The 20,325-nt window shown below is 32.1% G+C and overlaps 1 protein-coding gene across 1 annotated transcript in view; it reads left to right on the plus strand.

The window, feature by feature from the left end:
* The window catches only part of LOC129985112 (cilia- and flagella-associated protein 68-like), a 116,102-nt gene that overhangs the window by 84,110 nt on the left and 11,667 nt on the right, over nt 1-20,325 (plus strand). The window contains exons 3-4 of the mRNA XM_056095023.1: nt 15,482-15,574; nt 18,004-18,082. Coding sequence (XP_055950998.1) covers nt 15,482-15,574; nt 18,004-18,082 — 172 coding nt within the window. The remainder of the gene's footprint in view (nt 1-15,481; nt 15,575-18,003; nt 18,083-20,325) is intronic.

Genomic DNA, 20,325 nt, shown 5'->3' on the forward strand with positions numbered 1-20,325 from the left:
CACCTCAATATTTTTTTCTTACACTTTTCTTCTACAGAGAAATCAGTCGTTCTGAAAACTCTACTCATACACGGGATAAAAATGAGGCAAAAAAATTTTGTGAAAATATCCCCTCTAGCCAGAAGAATTTTCTTGAAGAATAGCCAGGTTTACACATACCAGTTTTTTAGTCGATAGAAAAAAAGAAAAGGTAAAAACCTCTGGTCAAAGATGACAGTCTAGGGGAAAAACGTCTCTAGGGGAAGGTGGTATTTCATTATAATCGGACTCTCAGACAAGTTTTTACTGCATTATTTTTTCTTTGCGAATCTTCTATCATTTCTTTACTTCACAAACATAAACAATTTGCAAAGTTATTTGTTAAAGTATAGGCCATTGTTGAAATAAAAGCAAAATCTTTTTCTTAGTCACATCGAATCTTTAAATAGCATGTCCTAACAAAATTTTCAATTTCTTTTTTAAGTCTACAAATAATAAAAACGAATTGTATGCCTGTGCTTGTCTGTTGGTACTCAATAAGGCAAGTCGTTGAGGCAAAATCATTGGATTTGTCACCAGTATGCTTCGAGGATGTATGTTTATTTGCTTCTTGAGGTGACTTTTTAAAAATTCTGATAAGAATTTCAATCAATAAAAAAAAAAATAAAAAAAAAAATTGATTGGCAGTTTTTAGTCCTTCCATTATAATACCCGAAATTACAATACAATTTTTTTTTTTTTTTTTACGTTCTTACAATTACAAAATTTATATTTTCAATGATTCAAATTGTAAAGTAATTTGAACAATTTTTTAAAAATAATTTTAAATGTGATTCGCTACAAATTTTCCATTGTTAAATTGAAATCACACCTTTTTCCATTGTCATATCAAATATTGAATTATCATTAAATCTTCTTTCTATTAAAAAAATGTTTTTTAAACAATTTAATTAAAACAAAATGATATTGTAGGATCTGATTTCACTTTTAAGCTAGTAAGATACAAAAACAGTAAATGTTCATGTGCTATGTATAGAATGTTTTATTTCAAATATTATTGGTTTTTGTAATCTATATTTATATAAAGCTCAATGTCTGTGTGTGTGTGTGTTGGCGCTCTACAGGCCAGACCGTTTGACCTACAGCTACCAAATTTGGTACATGTATACCTTGGAGATTGGGAATGTGCACCTGGAGTCCCTTTTTTTGAATTTTTAATTAGAATTTTAATTATTAATTAAAAACCAACTTTCCCGCCAAAAAAAATCTTTTCATTTTTCCCACCGCCAAATGAGTAAGGCTTAAGTTTTTTCCCCCTACTCTAATGAGGCTAGGCTTAAGATTTTTCGGCCAATTATTCCAAACGATTCTGTTTATTTTCTTGAGGTTTGATGCATTTAAAATTAAACATTGTTAATTAATCGATCTTTGAGATTCATTCTGAAGTACTTTTGAATTAAAATAAAACAGAATAAAGGAAATTAAAAATTTCTAATCTGCATAGAGTTACCTCAACTGGCGTAGAAAAATTCACGCATTTGCCTTACCGTAACTGGCGATGAAAATTCACGCATGCGCATTGTGTTCTGATTGTTGACATGACAACCATTATCAACGGACGATTTAAATTATTTTTAGGTTAGTTGCATGCTTTTGTAATTAAATTGTATTTATGTTAGTTATATATATTTTTATATGCTTATAGTTTTAAGTACATCGTTTTTAAGTAGTTTTTTTTAAACCTGTTTTCGACCGATTATTTTAAGCGATTCGTTTTATTTTCTTAGTGTTTGATGCATTTAAAATTAAACATTGTTAATGAATCGATCTGCTCATGATGAATCTGAGAAAATTTGTTGACGAATTCTTTAGATATTACATAAATTAAGAAAGATATTCTTTAGTGCCCATAAGGTTTAAACGCTCAGTGACTCTATTTTCAGTAATCAGATTATAAAAAAATGCTTTGTTTCAGTAAAAAATATTATTATATTAATTGCAGATTAATCCTTTACACTTTAATTTAAAGCATAAATTCTACGGGAGCTAACAGAAAATTAGAGAGATACATATTACATTATGACTGAAGGCCTTTATAATATTATGAATGAATTATATGACAATCAAAATTTGAAGTTTTAAAATATTTTGATGAAAAAGGTATTAAAGTAGGAATTGCATAAAATATTAAATTATTAAAATTTTAACGAACATTAAGATTGGCGAACAGGCTGGTCGCCAAAGGCGGCTAGTATAAAATAAATATACAGAATTGAAATCATATTCAAGAGGAATTCGATAATTTATAACCATTCAATTAAAGCAACTTAAAAATAGAATAATTCAGCTTAAGTAGAAGTGTAGTTAATTCTATGTGTCAAAACAGTAAACAGAGAACGCTGACAATAAAAATAAAATAATATTTCGCCTGCTTTTCTTTGAATTTTATCATCACTTTTAATCTTCTAAGCATAAATGTTGCAACTTTTACTATCAACTAGCTATTACCCGCTGATTCATTAGCGTAAAAATTTTGATGTGTATGTATAAGAACTGACGGTCTTATCAAAATGTAAAATGTTATTAAACCGTATCAGTATAGTGCTGTTGAAAGCAGAATCTGATATGATATAATGAAGAAGCTTGTAACTGATTGAGAAAGATCTACGTGAAAATTTCAACATTTATTTTTATTCTAATACCATAATTTATGCAACATTCAGCCCTTGGTTTGACCCTGGGATTTGTTGATCGTCTTTGTAAAAGCCAATTTTAAGAGAAATTGCAACCTCTTGAAACAAAATGGCAAGATGTTTCGAATAACAGGTATGCTTGGGAATTAAAACGCTGTCTCCTTTAGCAGCTCCTGTAATAATGGTAGCTTTTATAATATTACCGTCACGCTCTTTGATACGAAGCCTGATGCCGTTACACAGTCTGGGTGCATCAAGATTTCGCATCAGCAGAGCTGGAACGCCAAATTTAAGCTCCAGCTTATGCGAAGATACACCTGTTGACTCTGAGGAGTTGAGAAATACAACGGGGTAGGCAGTACTATCGTCATTAGCCATCACAGTTTCTATGAATGTGTATAGTTTTGAATTTCCGACGATCATGTCTAATTTTTTTTGTTTATTTTATTGACTCACTCTTTCTTTGGCGACAGCACTGCCCTCTCACACAACCATTCTTCATTATTTATATTTATATTAATCTCCAAATTGGAAAAAACTTGCATGATAAGTTCATGTTCTGTAACCACTGGACAAGAAAATTCTTCTGAAAATAGAATTATCCCATCCCGCAAAATGACAACGCCGCCCATCACCGCCTGGATGCCGCGGATGTCCTGCAGGTTGTGATTTCACGCCTCTAATGCATGCTTGTGCGACATTGTGCACTTGTCCCATACTATTAACTTGCACTGCCGCAAAAGAACTTCCCGACCGCTGTTTTTCGTGATGTTGCAGTATCTTCGCTGGCAAGATTAAGTCGCAATTTGAAAACGGAATGTGCAGTCCGACCACCGTTAACAAAGTTGCAGTAATGCCCGAGGAAGCTACAGTCAGAGCTATATTGTTGTCCTTGCGGAGTTGGGCTAGCAGAGATTCAGCATAAATTTCTTACCCGTACCCCCTGGCGCGTCAAGAAAGAATAACCCCTCCTCCCCACTATTACTCGGTGCAGAATCGTTTCGTAGACTTGACGCTACTTGGGAAGTAATCATAGCGTCATTCCATTGACATGCGCTTCTAAGACCGCACTGTCATAGTTCAGCTCCTTCACAACTTCGCTTGATAATTCCTCTCTTCGATGCTGTGTGGGTAGGCCAAAAGCAGAGAGACATTTTCCAGATATGGAAATCATTTTATCCTCAATCAATACCAAAGCTTCGTTAATGATTAGGTTATTGTGAGTGCCATCCAGCCTATGCACGATATCTTCTAATAAAGCGTCTTTGTATGTATCCCACAGCTGGAGGGGGTTTGACAGTCCGCAAGAGCTCACTAAAATTACAAACAGGTCTTCTAGCTACTTTCGTAGCCCGAACTTTATTACTCCTCTTCGAAAGATTATATTTGCGTTTTCTGAGAATTTCGAAAAAGTATGAAATAATAACAAATAAAAAAATTAAAACGAACCTAAAAAACGATGTACTTATATAAACGATAAAAGTATATAATAAAACAAAATAGAAAATCAAGTCCGTATTTCTTTAAAATCAAGTCAAGTCTATTTTATTTATCGATCGAGTTTGAAATAGCTACAACAGTATAATACACATAATTTTTAAACTTTTAATTAAAATGAAAATATAGTTGCCAACAATTAGAACACACTGCGCATGCGTGAATTTTCAATGCCAGTTGGCGTAACGCAAATGCTTGAATTTTCAACGCCAGTTGGCGTAACGCAAATGCTTGAATTTTCAACGCCAGTTGGCGTAACGCAATGCAGATTAGAAATTTTTTATTTCCTTTATTCTGTTTTATTTTAACTAAATGTAGTATAGATTCATGTCAGATCTTTTGCCATTCTTCCATGATAATTTTTTTCTTCCGATTCTTCTTTATTCTAATGTTTTTTTGTCGTGTTTAGTTATCAAGATATACTCACAAATGCCCATAACAGTTAAGCTCTGGTAACTCTGGAAGATGATCCAGTATTAGTAACTGGATCCCGATCCCGATATTGTAGCAATTCCTCCATAATTTTTATGTGTCTTTTAGACCATCATCTTTTGGAAAATCTAGCTACATGAGAAACCAAATTTTTCAATGTATAGGGCAAGACTAACTAAAGTAACTAATTCTGTTCTTAGTAGACTCGATAAATGCAAAATTTCCGCAGAGCTATTCCCATGTTTATCTTTCTACTTTTTGTTAAACTCATACTTCAGCCACCATATTGTCGCATCTTTATGCTAAAAACTTGATTTTTTATTCATTATAAAATAAAACGCCATTCCAATACTTTAAATCCTTGTTATGGTTTCTGGCAAGTTATAGACGCTCATTCTAGTTTGCTTGAGATATGATTGGTTACTTAATTCAAATTCTACTGCATAGCTCATGTGCATTGAAAGCCATTCTGATAATAATGCTCTCTGTTTTGCCTGATGTGAAGATATTTTGAGACTTTTTACGATACTTGAGTCTGGATTTGCACTGATCTCTTCTACTATGTTCCTCATTTCTGTATATCAGTAAGTTGCTTTGGTCTTCCTATTCTCCGAAATAACTCTGTATATTTTTGAGCTTGGTGGATTTATTAATGATTTTCATGTCCCTATAATGGTTCTTTCGGGCAATTTCTGTTATTTCTCCAGTGATTTTCCACTTTCTTTCGCATTTATTAATATTTTTCTTGTTCTTAGCGATGTTAGTTTCTGATGGCAAATTCTTTCATTTTCCGCCCAGAAAATTATAGAAATAAACTCAAGAACAATGAAAAAAGGAGGGATTTAAATATATAAATCTGATATGTGCTTGTGTGACTACATTTGCAGTTTTGTGCCAAAAATTGGTTTTAATAGGTAGGAAAAAGAGTGTCCAAAATATACTCGATTTTCTGGTGCTTATGCATTAATAGCCTCCTAGAGATTAACCGTAAAAAAATGATCAAATATCCAACTCTAATCCAATATTTTCGCAACAATTGTTCTACAATTGTTTTACGATTAATAAAATATAAATATATTTATTAGAGAGTATGCGAGAAAACTTCGAGGAGACTACTCCTCTGGGTTTTGTTACACAATTTCTAACTGATCGTCTTTCCGCTCTAACGAATTTGTACCGGCTAAATTATTAACGGCGACCGACGTCGTCAGGTATGGCATGTTACATTCCTTTCTATCATTTTTGACACCCACGGCAGCGAATTCCTTTCAGGAAATCACCCTAACAAAAGGACGCAACTGCTTTCAGAAGAAAAAAAATGAAAATAGGTTTCTTTCCCCCGCCCCCCCCTCCACCTAGGATGGTCATTCACAGCAACGTCCCTGCCACGCAGTTCAGAAGCTGTTTTAACTAAATGACGTGTCTCGCCTTTCGAATTTCATTAGAGAGTAACGAATGCATAACGAGTTTTAATCTAACCAGTGACGTATGCAACTCAAATATGAAATGTTCTAGACTGGGCAGTGTGAGACGAAGAATTAATTTATTTTTCATTCTTCCACTTAGTTAGATATGTTAATTTCTAGATAAAAAAAAAAGTATATTTTTTTAATATTCTATACTATTTTTGATGTGATCGTTGCTTTATTACTTTCTCGCATATCAAGCTTAGGGTAACTATTGAAATCTAAATTCGAACTCGAGATTTTGATGAATCTCCACGCTTCAAACCTACCTGGATTCGAAAAACACACTTTCGGGGACATTATGTCTTTTGTCTGTCTGTGATAAACATAATTCAAAAACGTTTTCAACTAGACGGACGAAATTCAGGAAATGGTCTTTACACAACATGTATTAATTTCTGTCAAATTTCGGACAAAATCCGCTCAGAGGAAATCTGTCTGTCCGGCTATTCGAATATAAGTTAACACGATAATTACAAAATGAAGAGAGCTAGATACATAAAATTCGGTACATATATTTAATAGTATAGATATCTATTAAATTTTGAGCTAAATCAGAGGAGATCTGTTGTCTCAGAAACATATAAACACGATAGCTCAAAAGCGCAATGAATTAAATATATGATTTTGTGACTACAATTCTAGTTCTGTGTCAAATTTTATTTGGTTAGGGGAAACACGTCTAAAACACAAATTTGACTTTCGGATACTATTAACTGCATGCTTGGGATTAATCGACTTAGAACTCGCCAAGGTCACACAGAATATTCAGTAAAAATGCTGAATTCAAGCCAAAGATTAACATTTCGTAACTATTGCGCGCCAGTGCTGAGTAAGGGATTCTCAGCTCAATTCAGGTCTACAATTTTTTGCAGGAGGTAGAGAGTCACACTTTTATCAGAGAAAATGCAAGAAAGTTTTGGGGGCCACTGGTTTTAGCCAATATGAAACCTATAGCGGTGAATAAAGTTTCAAAGAATAGGATTCTTTTGCTCATATCTGACATAAATATGTCAGTTTATGCTAAAATGTATTGTTTGTGTAAAGGTTAAATTTTAAAAAAAATTAAAAAATTATTGAATAAACTGCTCTCTTGAAACTTCTTTTTCCTTTCTTTATAATTGACAAACTTAAATTATATAAATCGACTCACTTACCCAAACATTTGGCGATTCAATACAATTCTAAATGCCTGCATTCAAGCATGAAATATTTTATTCAAGCAGATACTGCACAGCTTAAAAGCATTCGCATAACTAATTGTCTTTGCTATTTTGCGTAGGCACATTCGCCGATAATTTAATTTCAATAATCCAATGAAAGGTGAAATCATTTTTGGAATGGAGCGGGAAATTTAATGTGTTGACATTTCTCAAAGATTTGTCAGTTCTTATTAAAAGGATTATTCGTTTGTGTAGGAGTTAGAGATAAATGTTTTTGGTGAGATACGAACAAAAAGTAACAAATATTTTTATTAATATATCCTAAAAAATGTATTTTTAAAAGAGGGAGAGTTTCCTAAAAAATATCTTTTACTTTTTTTTTTTTTTACCAGAACGGGATAATTATTCATCTTAGAATGTATCGACAGTAGACTTAGAACATGAATCGACAGTATTTTTAAAGAATACTGTCGATTCATGTTCTTGAACTAAAATGATGCACTCTTTAGTAAAAAGTAACCGTGGATAAATTGTATCCAAAAATCGAATTTATGTTTTAGTCACGTTTTTCTCAACCGATTCAAACAAATATTTGACATAGAATTAAATTTGTATTCACAAAATCCCATGCCGAAGTTGATACATTTAAATATTTGCATCTTTTAGTTCTAGTACTTACATGGTTTTGAAAGTACATACTGACAGACGGTCAACCCTTTGTGGGATTTAGTTCAACATTTGAGGGGTGCCTACACTATAGATGTTAAATCTGTGTAAAGAATTTTATCTATTAAACTCCCTTCGTTTTGTAATTATCCTGTTGACATATATTCAAACAGACGGACAGACAGATTTTCTCAGAAGGTATTTGCTTTAAATTTGTTAGAAAACTACAAATTTGGTGTAAAGACCGTAGACCAAATTTCATCCGTCTAGCTCAAAGCATTTTTATCTTTATCACAGCCAGATATTTTGTAAAAATGTGTCTTTCAAACTTAGGGAGGTCTAAAACGGGGAGATTCGCCAAAATCTCGAGTTCGAATTTTTTTATGATTACTATACTTTCTCTATGCTACGTATAACAGAAAGAGTAAGTGGAATACTCCCCCTCCTTTCAAATTTTCAAAAGACGACGTCTATTTGAGAATTTGTTTGTAAAATTAAAAAAAAATATTGATCGTATCTCATTATAAAAATTTTATAAAAATTTCAAAAATATTATGAAGCGCCTTATATATCAATTACACTCGTTAATGCTTTTAATATTACAAATTCACAATATTTAAATTCTTCGTTTAATTCGTGCTTGTTTTTTGTCATCAACAAAGCAATTAGAGTTTCCATTGTATGAATTTAATTTTTTTTGATAACTAAATACATAATAGCGTCAGAATAAGCGATTGCTTTGACTCTGATGCACACCTGTTTGAACACAATTTTGCTAAAAAAATCTATGCTCCTACGCGCATTTCTCTGGTGCATATAACTGAAGGAATTACAATATTACTGAAAAGCTGAATGAATGAAAATAATGTATGCATCTGAAATCCAATTATCTGGCATCATTTAGAACTCCGAATTAATGAATAATCTAGATAAATAGATAATTCACGAACTAAAGGTTATTTCTTAGGAAAATTTTAATACAGTAATTTAGTAACAATAACATATTAATTTGCTGACTATAAAACATTGTTGCTCACATTTATTATAATTAACTATATCTGTGAAAAAATTAGCATACCCACTCCAACTACTATATCGATTTCACTCATTTTTTATTCAAATGAAATTTAGTGATTCCTAGATAAGCCATCAATGGTCATTTACTTCCCACCATCCTCTATTTTTGAGAAAAATTTTACAAGTATTGATACATTCATTTTAAAAGTACGTTCTCTGTAGGGGGAAAAAAAGAGCATTGACAAAGTCCCACAATTACAATCACTGAACTGATTTCGCCTATTTTCATTTCATGAGACTTCTAGATACGTCATCAACTGTCGTCTGCTGCTCCTTGCCTTTCATTTTCGAATGATATTACAAATAAAACAATGACTCAGCCTTAACCAATCAGTTCATGAAGCAATGTACGTAATAAAAATGAGTTATTATGACTAAATTAATAATTACTATTAATATAGTGATCAAATCAATGATAATCGAAGGTAGATAGTTTATATATTAAAACACCGCAATTTGAAGATATGAATCGAATGCAGTTAATTTGGTGTTTTATAGGGAAGATTTTGTTGCAGATTTTTCTTCTTCTTCTTTTTTCTTTCTTTATCCCCCCCCCCAAATTGTATTCGATTTAGTAGTTCAAATAACTGCAATTCTATTATGTGTTACTATTGAAGACTATTGAGAAACTATTGAAGTGCAAACGCTTAATGAATTAACCAATATCTCTTGGACTAGAGCAACCATTTAGGAATTTCTCTTTCTACAATTCAACTCTCTATTATACTCTTACAAAAACTATTCATTTGCAACTGCGTAATGCGTTAACTAATTCCTCATTACAGCAACTACCTAGGAACGTTTCTTTCTGCAACTCTGGGTGTAAATAGTCATTTTAGAATATTAATTTTAACAAGAACTGCAAAACATTTCTTTATTAAATGTTTTTATTTAATGTGACCTTCTTCATGTTTTTAAATATAGGATTTCGTAATCGTTCTTTCAGTCACTTCCGAATGAGCCAGAGTTTCAAAATTTTGTACGCATGAGTGTTCTCGATGACATTACTGCATTTTATTATTTTCATAATTCAATCATCAGTTAATCGATTCATTAAATTAATTATATTTTGATTCCAAACGAGGGATGAGGCAGAGAATTTCAGAAAATATATATGTCAAGTTTGCATAGTATTACAATAATAAATTGTAAAATAAAGATAAGATTAAAAATTAGAAAATGATTCAAATTAAGAATTTCAAATTAAGAATATATATCTGCTTCTTAGTATTAACCACTACCTTAATAAAAACTCGAATTTTAAAACCTGCTTTTGCTAATTTTTTTATTTCTTATCTAAATTATAGTATATATTTTTCTGGGTCCTTGATTGTTCCGAGTACAAGGAAACAGTTAACAGCTTTTTTTACCTTACGTGAGAGTCCGTCTCTACATTATAACTACTAATTACTACTAACTATGAATTTAAAGAAATTTAAAATCTTAGAACACTCCGAGTTTTTATGATACGTTCTTCGTTAATGAGTTAATTAACTAATTAGCTGCGAGGTATAATTCATTCGTCTCTCGATTCTTTGTTAAGCAAAAACAACATCGGAACCGTTTGGAAGTGAGAGTGAATAAATGGACCGTTGTGTGAAAGCGAGTGTGTCGTTCAAGGTCGTTTCCTATCATTAGGCACCGACTAGTTATCTTTCTTTTTTTTTAATGGCCGTTTCTGAAGGCAAAGACAATTTTGTGACTTTTCACACTCAGCAGCTTTTATTCTGCTGCTTTTATTCTGCAAGACAAACGATCAGTACGAACGCTCGACGAGTGTTTTAATTCGTTGGTTCTTAATCTCCTACTTCCGACTAACCCCCAGGGAGGCAAGATTGAAATAACTGGTATTTCTCAGAACACAGATTGAATGCACAGGAGCAATGCGCAAATTACTCATGGTTTTTTTTTTTCTTTCTTTCTTTTAACATTTTCGTACACAAAGTATACAAAGAGAACTGCAATTATACTGCTACTGTGTTGCAATAGTCAAAAAATTCATTCTCGAGATTTTGACTAACTCTATCTTTCAGACTTCCTGGTGTTAGAAAGACCGTTTTTACTTTTCCTGTGCACGTAGAATAGAGAAAGTGTAATAATCGTCAAAAAATTCGAATTTTAAATTTTGCCGAATCTCCATGATCATTACGAATCGCCATTATCATTTTTGGAATATTTCTGTCTGTATGTGACAAACGTAACTCAAAAACGCTTTGAGCTAGACAGATGAAATTTGTGCACACAATTCTTGTACCAAATCAAATTTTAAACAAAATCCGTTCAGAGGAGTCTGCCCTATTATTCGAATGTAAATTAACATGATAACTATGAAATGAAGAGAGCTAGATGGATAAAATTCGGTACACACATCTAACAGCTATAGTGTAGACATCTATTAAAATTTGAGCCAAATCCAACAGGGGGTTAACCGTCTGTCTATCTGTACTTTTAGAAATATATAAAAGCGATAATTCAAAAACTCAATGACTAAAATATATTAAATTTGGCATGGGATTTTGTGACTACAAGTGCAGATTTTTAACGAATTTTTGAATCAATCGATTGGGAAAAACGGATGTGAAACACAGATTAGATTTTCGGATGCTTTTAACTGCATGCCAGAGCTTAATCGCCAAAAAGATAGATTTAGTAAAAAGGCTAAATTTACGTTAAAAGTTAACATTTCGTAACTGTTGCACTTGAATGCCGCGCAAAGCGTTCTCTGTTACAACACCTTTATCAGAGAGAGTGCGAGAAATGTTTGTGGAGACAACTCCCGCTTGTTGGAATCCTGTCATTTTATGAATACCATAACTAGAAAATGAAATAGTTAAATGGATAAATTTTGCTATGTGATCTTTACACCAAAATTCTTTATCACATTTTGAGCAAAATTCGTCAGTGGGAAATCTGTCTCTCCGGTCATCCATGTTCATTTGCACCCAATCGATATACAATATATTATTTTATATAATACTATTACTATTTCTGTTATACAAGATAAATGATCCATTAAACTGTAGATCCGTATTACATTTTGAACCAGATCGCCAAAGGATCAACTGTTTGCCGGTCAACGAATGAAAAGGAACCACAATGGGTTCAGACACGGGGTTGATTGGTAGTGTGTCTATTTGTGTATGCGGACATAGTAACTCAAAACAAGTTAGATAGACGAGTGCTAGCATTTTCATATTCAGAATGCAAGATATACAGTTACTTTAGGGCAAAATCATCTATATAAAGCTTTCTTTCTGAATGACTCAAAAATACGATAAGCAAAATAAATGAAATTTGGTGTATGATATGCACGACGGCGCATTCAATTTTGAAGCCAGTTAGTCGATGGGAAGAGATGCAAAGTGTATGCATCTCTTGGAAGTTCCGTTCTCTTCAAGCCGTTTCTGCGTGCATCCTATAGCCTTTCCAGTCAACTATTCCTACTATGTGATTCTGGCTTATTTTTGTGTTTTCTAATCTCATCTATTAGATTGTACGTTGAATTTTAAATCATCTTGTATAATAGATGCCGAATACCAATAAACAAGAAGATATCAGGACATATATTTTCATATCAACGAAAATACTGGTTTGTTATTGCAGTCGAGACCATTCCGGAAAGAATGTTTCTAGAATGGGTTGCTTGAAGTACAGAAATTTTATTCTTCTATCTGTGGTGTTGTAATTCTAGCAAATAAATTGTGAGTCATTGTCAGAATTGTCCTTGCTGCTACTTTTTGAAAGGCAGCTCGAATCAGCCCTTCCATAGAAAATGGAAAGGAAAACTTGCATTTGGATAAACAATGGAGATTAAAAACTCCACTTTCTCACTTTTAAGCACTTTTTTTCCCCTTCTAGAAAGATGGAATTTTTTAATCGTTTTTAGACTCACCTCTAGAAGTGCTAGATTTTTTAAAACTTGTAAATTTTAATACACTACTTATTCTCGATGACATTTGACAATTTCGTTCGTATAACAATGCCCTATTTTAATATTTTTAGAATTTAATTTTCTTAATAGATGAAGTTAATCAAAATTAGGATTCCAGACACGTGATAACGTCTGGTAAGGAATTTTATTTCTTTATTTAACCCTCACCAGGTTCGTCTATCTAGACAAGGGGGTGTATGGCGCATGAAAGCCAGCAGAGAGGATTCTCAAACCATACATATTAATACATATAAAAAATAATATCATAAAACGAAAACATGTGACATGTATACCAACATTCATAAAAATTTAGAAAATATTAATAAAAATTTAAACTTAACCTAGCAATTAAAAAAATATATATTATACTAATGTACAACAATACAATAATACAGAATAACATAGTAGAAAATAATACATCTATAAAAAATTTAAGAAAAAAGACTTGTTGATCTTTCACATACTTCAAAATTCTAAAGTTAAGAATTTCTCAAGAATATTCTTTGTAAAGTTTTGAAAATGAATGCACAAAAGGAGAATTTTCAATGGAGCTTTTCAATTCACCTTCAGGCTTTTTCTTTCAAGTCTCCAAATCCTGCAGTTCAGGAGCAAGACGTTTGTTTAATTTCACCTTTGGCTGTTTTACGGTTACATTTCTCGCTTGATCCAAAGAATCTCTTCTAGTACATGTTACCATGTCCAGTAAAAATCTGACTAAGGTAAAGGTCACCTTTTAATCTTTTCAGATTTATTTTATAAAAAAAAAAAAAAGTTTCTTTGTATCTCTACCTTTCATACAATTAGACCATCTGTTCTGCCAAAGGCCCATGGATTTTTTTTCTTTCAATTGGTTTTGATTTAACCTTTTGAATTAAAAAAAAAAATGTAGTGTCACTTTTTGATCGTGAGCTTTTCAGTCCCATTGGTTATCTTATTTCCCATTTGGACTTTTACTGCCCCCCCCCCCCCGTAATTTCATTCCTTGATCATATTTAATCGCCAGACGGCTAAGGCAACCAACTGCTTCTCCTGGGTTATTCGTTATAATTGATTTCAGATAAATCGTTTTTTATAACTCCATATTAATAATTCCTCCAAATTATCTGCCATTAAAGCCTTGTTAGCTATTAAAAACATTAATATGCAGTTCCTTTATCTTCTAAGATTCGCTATATTGTCATTTCATTTTTTTCTTTATCACGTAAACTACACAGATATTAAACAGAAACCTCGTTCGTTAGTTTTCAATAATGGAAAAAAATCACAGATCAAATAATTGATGAAACAATGTGAACGGTTTGAACTTCAGAGCAGCAATGTGATCCATTGTTGGAAATCCAAGTAAAAAGATATTTTTAAAAAATTGCCAATATTCAGTAAAGATTCGCATGGCTATTGAATTAGTATAACTAAAAAGACATTTTTTTAAATGTTTCAAGCGGTATAAAATTTATTTTTGTACAATAATATTTTTGGAAGTTAATAAGCAGTTAATAAGGAAATTTGGAAGCAGAAAAAACGTCAAAATTCAGTTAGATTTTTAATTAATTAAAATTTCAAAAAAAAATCGTTCCAAGCTTTACATTCCTACCCTCCAAGGTATGCATGAGTGAAATTTGGTAGTTGTAGGTCAATCGGACTGGTCTGTAGAACGCCAACGCACACACATATTCATCTTTATAATTCGTATAGTTTTCAATTTAATGTCATAATTCATTTCTTTTAATTCAAAGATTCTAAAGCCGTAATGGATTTTGAATCTGAAACGAGTAGACCATGGCTGTTCGATTGAAATGGGAAGGTTAGTAGGGAACTTGAGAACAAAGGGATTTCACGATTCCACAATACTTGCAATAATGGAAAAAAGGTTTTAAAAAATTCTTACGTTGAATTTATTTAAATACTGGCATCATTTATGGGTTTGAATTCGCATTTCGCATAAATTTATTGGAGGTTAAATGCCAATTATTAATAAAAATAAAAAAAAAATTTTTTTGGTATAAATGTGTAGGGCATTGAAACTAAATAAAATTGTAAGTTTTCATTCAATAAGCAGGAAATTGTTAATTTTCCTTTGTTTCAAAATGTGCTTTTCTGCTCTACGACTGTTATTTTTAACGCTATTCAAATGTTGCTGATATAATAACATCCGCATTCGTGGTTTCCGTTCAGTTTTGACAGACGTCGATCCATATTGTGAAAGTGAGACCTTGTTTTAAAACTATTTCTGTTATTTCAAAAATGCGACGATGTTTTTCTAAAATTAAGAATAAGCAAGGTTTCATTCGACGTTTATTTAAAGGGCAGATTGATCATTTATATATACGCATGTGTTCATCATCCATTAAAAATATGAAAAACTCAAGGATGCTTTATTTAAAGGAAGGAATACCTCTAAAAACCAATCTTATTGCTTCGGATTAATCTTTCTTCTTTTCATGGCTCTTTAAAAGGTTGTTTTAGATGATAATATCAAAAAAAAAAAAAAAAAAAAAAAAAAAAAAAATGTTTCAGTGTATTGAAAATAAATTGTTATTACTGTGTACTGTTTTAAACTATTTATCAAAACTCTTTTAGAACCGTTATAATACTGATGTCAATGTGAACAACTGGATGGAAGAGAGACACGATGTGAATTATATGAGACAAAAATCGCAGGCTTTGAATGATGTAAGTTTTATGATATTCAATGTTTTCTATTCAATATTACATGAATTATATTTTTAAATATATATTACATGCATTAATATTACTATTATTATATTATGCATATAATATTTATTATTAAATGTATATTATGCGCATTTTTAAATATATATTACATGATTTTATTAAATAACAGTCTGTAAGACAAGATATGAACGGGTTCATAATAAAGGAGGGAATAGAAATGAGGGAACGGTATTATCTACAACACAGAGATCAATATTCAGCGACTGTGGAGCATCTAATATATAAAAATCTCATGTCACGGTGTTTGTGCTCGCACTCCTTCGAAACGGCTCGACCGATTTTCATGAAATTTTTTATGTGTATTTGGTAGGTATGAGAATAAGTCGTAAAGTATATTTCACAACGATAGGTAATTAGGGTGTTCCTATCCACGTTCACCGTATGCTGATGAGATCAACGCTTGCTTGAAATCATCGCCATTGTAACGTAATGTTGAAAAAGTCCACCTAAAAATAAACACGCGCGTCCAAATATCTGCTGACACATTCTCGGACCAATTGTTAGATATCGGCGATGGAAAAGTTGCTGTCTATGAAAATACTGGATGCATAAAATTGCCCATTCATTTCTGCACTATCGTTGATTTGCAAAATGCTCTCATTGACCGCATATTTCCCGATGTACGCACGTAATACATAAATCATGCGTGGCCGGCAGAAAGAGCCATTTTGGCTGCAAAAAATGTTGACGTCGACGATTTAAACTTCAAGATACAGCAGTCGTTGCCAGGCAACTTCGTATCATACAAATTGATCGATACAGTTTGCGATGCTAACGAAGCTGTAAATGATCCAACAGAGTTTTTGGATTCACTGGATTTGCCAGGCATGTCACCACACCTTCTACGACTGAAAGTTGGTCTCCGGTTATTTTACTTCGGAATTTGAACCCAGCATGGCTGTGCAATGGCACGCTATTGGTCATTAAAAAATTGATGAAAAACGTTATCGAAGCCACCATTTTGAATGGTAAATTTGTTTTGCTACCACGAATTCCAATGACTCTCACAGACGTGCCAATCGAATTCAAACGCGTTCAATTTCATATTAGATTCGCATTCGCAGTGACAATCAATAAGTCGCAAGGCCTAACGATGTCTGTTTGCTGCTTAGATTTGGGCACACCATGTTTTTCACATGTGGCATGTTCTGGCGTGGGCAAACTATCGAGCTTATTTATGTTGGCTAAAGACGGACTGAGAAAAAATATCGTACACTCAATTGCTCTTCGAAATGAATATTGATTTTCTTTATTTCATTTTTATATTTTAGGACAAACAAATATATTACTTTTTTTCACTTTACGTTTAACTTTTAAGAGATCAAACAATGCATATGTTCGTTACGTTAATGAAATATATTGTATTGAGAAAATGAACGGTTGAGGTTTTTAGGTTTTATCGGCGATCATCGTCTACAGTGCTCCATTCCTCTTTCTGTCATAGATCACATCCCTACACACTTATAATACATTCGTTAACAACCAAAATATTCAATAGAAATAATTTAAAAGGCAGAACAACGTTTGCCGGGTCAGCTAGTAATACTATAGAATTTTATGAACCTTTTTTTAACAAAGAATTTCAACGAATTTTGATGAACAGCGTGAAATCAACAATCTAAATGAGTTATTTGCGATCTGTTTTCAGGCGATCAATCGATCGCCTGTCATATTAGTTAAGTTAGAATTTTAGAACATTTTTTCTTTTCTTGAACTTCGGTTTATATAGGCAAGTTATAGCAATCACTTATCTGACGGTTGTAAATTAAAATATTCGATTTGACGTCTATTTCTATCATTTTGATTTCTTTTCCATCTTCTTACCTCTGACTGAATGGAGATTTCGGTTGCAAAGTGAGCCATCTTCCAGGCATTTCCGAAAATTGTTTCCGCTCCATTAATAAGCTAAGCGAAACGTTGAATTAAGTGCAACAATAAAAAAAAACAGCGATGGAAACTTTCGCACAGCGCTTTGTTTATATTTGACTGCTGCAATTCACAATAAGTAATAAAATCGATTTTTGTTCCTTATACTTTAGCGTTTATTGCATATAGTTAATTTCAAAAAAAAGTTATTAAATGGTGAACAAAGGTCTTATAAGCCTGGAATACCTTGCAGCATCAACCATTGTATGACTGTCTGACCTTTACGGTCTACAATAAGCGAAAGAAATATACACCTTTTGAACAAAGGGTTCATCTAACAAACAAGAATTGCAGAGTTTTCGAACGATGATTTTCAATTAATTTAGAACCGATGGCGGCTGAAATGAAAAAAAAAAAAAAAAAAAAAAATAAACAACCAAATTTTTTATTTCATTTTGTATTGAAATAAAAAAGGGAATTTCATATCAATTTCCTTTCAGTTCAATCATGCTTACGAAACTGAATACATGTACCGGTTTGGAAAAAATGCCGTGAAAGGAGAAGTTATACCGAATTCGAGTGAGTATATCTATCTTTTATAAAGGATTACTCATGGATACAGAAGAACACGATATTGCTGCACACATTTTGTGTTTGATTTAAATAATGCCGTTGAAAGGTTTTCCAGTTATTGAAAGAATCAGATTTCACCGAAAAATCTGAAAGTGGAATTTATAAAATAAGTAATTTTAATTTATAATAGATATCTCAATACGTATCAATGTTCTTCGTGGGAATGAAAAAGATTTTCAAATTTCACTTTTGATTAATTCTTAAAATACAATTCAAAGCTGATTTGAAATTCATTGGATTAAAATAAGAAAGGATTAAAATCAATAAGTGATATGATTTTCAAGGGGTGGGGTGGGGGTGGCTGCAAGAAAACAAACCATCTAGTAAACAACTTAAAGTTCAAATTTGATTCCCCCCTCCCGCTTTCTTAAATTTTTTTTTTCGCGTAACAAAACGGCGTAACTGGATCCATAATGACTGAATGCATCATTGAATTAAACTGCCCTAATTCAAAGGTTTTTTTTCTTTTCTTTTTTTAAAAAAAGGGGGGGGGGAATGAAAGAATCTTAATGAGTGTAGATTAACTATGCAATGTGCATGCTCGATGTCAATGATTTCCTGGATAAAATTCGAAATTTCCTAGACTTGAATTTACTAAAATAACTCAATTAGATTTTCCGAAAAGATGTTTACGAAGGGTAGGCAAGACTTACAAAAACAAATCATTTTTGCAATAGAATATGAGATCCGACAACCAAAGGAGCAAGCGAGGGGGCGTTACTGGGAGCTTTTTAATATGAATTAAAAGTAAATGAAAAAAATATGCTACACAGATTTAATGAAATATAAATTCATAATAGTATAACAACGATGACAGTATGCGAAATGTACATATCTTCGACTCAAATCCTTAGAAGATAAGTTCTTCCAATTCTCCAAATGAAACTAGCCGCCTTTGGCGATCAGCTTGCTCACCCAGATTGACTTTTTAGGCTATTAAACAACAAATTAGATTGACTTTTTAGCCAGATTAACCAGATTGACTTTTTAGGCTACTTGCAACAAATTATTAAGAACACACATTAAAAGTATATATACTACGAAATAAAAACGGCAGTGAAAAATCTTTTTCGGAATTTATGTCCAAATTTTTTTTAAAAATATTAATGTTAACATTGGAAAAACCACGCGAATGAATATTTTGATGGGTCAATATTATTTCGTAACATTAAAAGTATGGCAGCATTGTTAATTAATTTTGAAGAATTTATTTAAATGTAAAAAAAAAAACTGTATAGAAATGAAATCGATGTCATTAACGAGGTAATTTTTTGAGTTTTAAGATAATGCAAGAACTTCTTCTGTGAGATTAATAGTTTTAGAAGACATGATTCGTCTGTTTCCTTAAGTAAGTCATAGCGACCATCTAATGACGGACAAGCCAATTTTCGTTCTCGATTAAACTTTCTGTTTAATGCCTATTTTTTGATTTTTTTTACATCTTTTGATTGAATGAAGTGTTTGATACAATGAGCAGCATTTATATAATCATTTTATTTAATTTGTTAAGTGTTGAATTAAACGCAGCAATAAAAAAGCTGAATAAAGCAGTATGAAACGTTCGCATATCATTATATTTATATTTGACTTTTACCATTCCATAATAAATAATAAGAGCGATTTTTGTGCCACGTACGGTAGCGCTTTATATATATAGATAATTCTTCTCGTTGCTGTAATTATTGCTTGACTTCGTACTTTTCATGCTACGCGTGGTTACTTACATTGTGATTCATGTATGTGGATTGCTGTGCTCTTTTTGCACTGATTTTCTATTAAACGTGTGTCGTACAAAATATGAGAAGATTCGGTAAACTTTTTGATTTCAAAATAACTATATCAATAATTAGAGACTGTGTCTTACCTAAAATGAGGAAGGAAAATCGGAAGGATTCGGATTACGAACCGACAGGGAAATAATAAATGGTAGGAAAATAAGAAATTCCGCATAGTTCGAATTTAACTCTTTGGGTCCCACCGGCACATATATGTCCAGCTGTTATTTTTAAATCATCCAAAGGGATAAGTTAGTGGGAAATTTATTGAAGTGCATGTCCCAATGGTTTTCTGTGGTTATATTCATATGTTAGTGTCATTTTTAACTAAGTAATAAAGTAGTAATAAAGAAACCCGAACGAAAACTGTAGGTATGTGATTTGAGTAAAGTTGCACTCTGCAAAAACTGTTTT

The sequence above is a fragment of the Argiope bruennichi genome, chromosome 9 (assembly GCF_947563725.1).
Source record: "Argiope bruennichi chromosome 9, qqArgBrue1.1, whole genome shotgun sequence".
Lineage (NCBI taxonomy): Eukaryota > Metazoa > Arthropoda > Arachnida > Araneae > Araneidae > Argiope > Argiope bruennichi.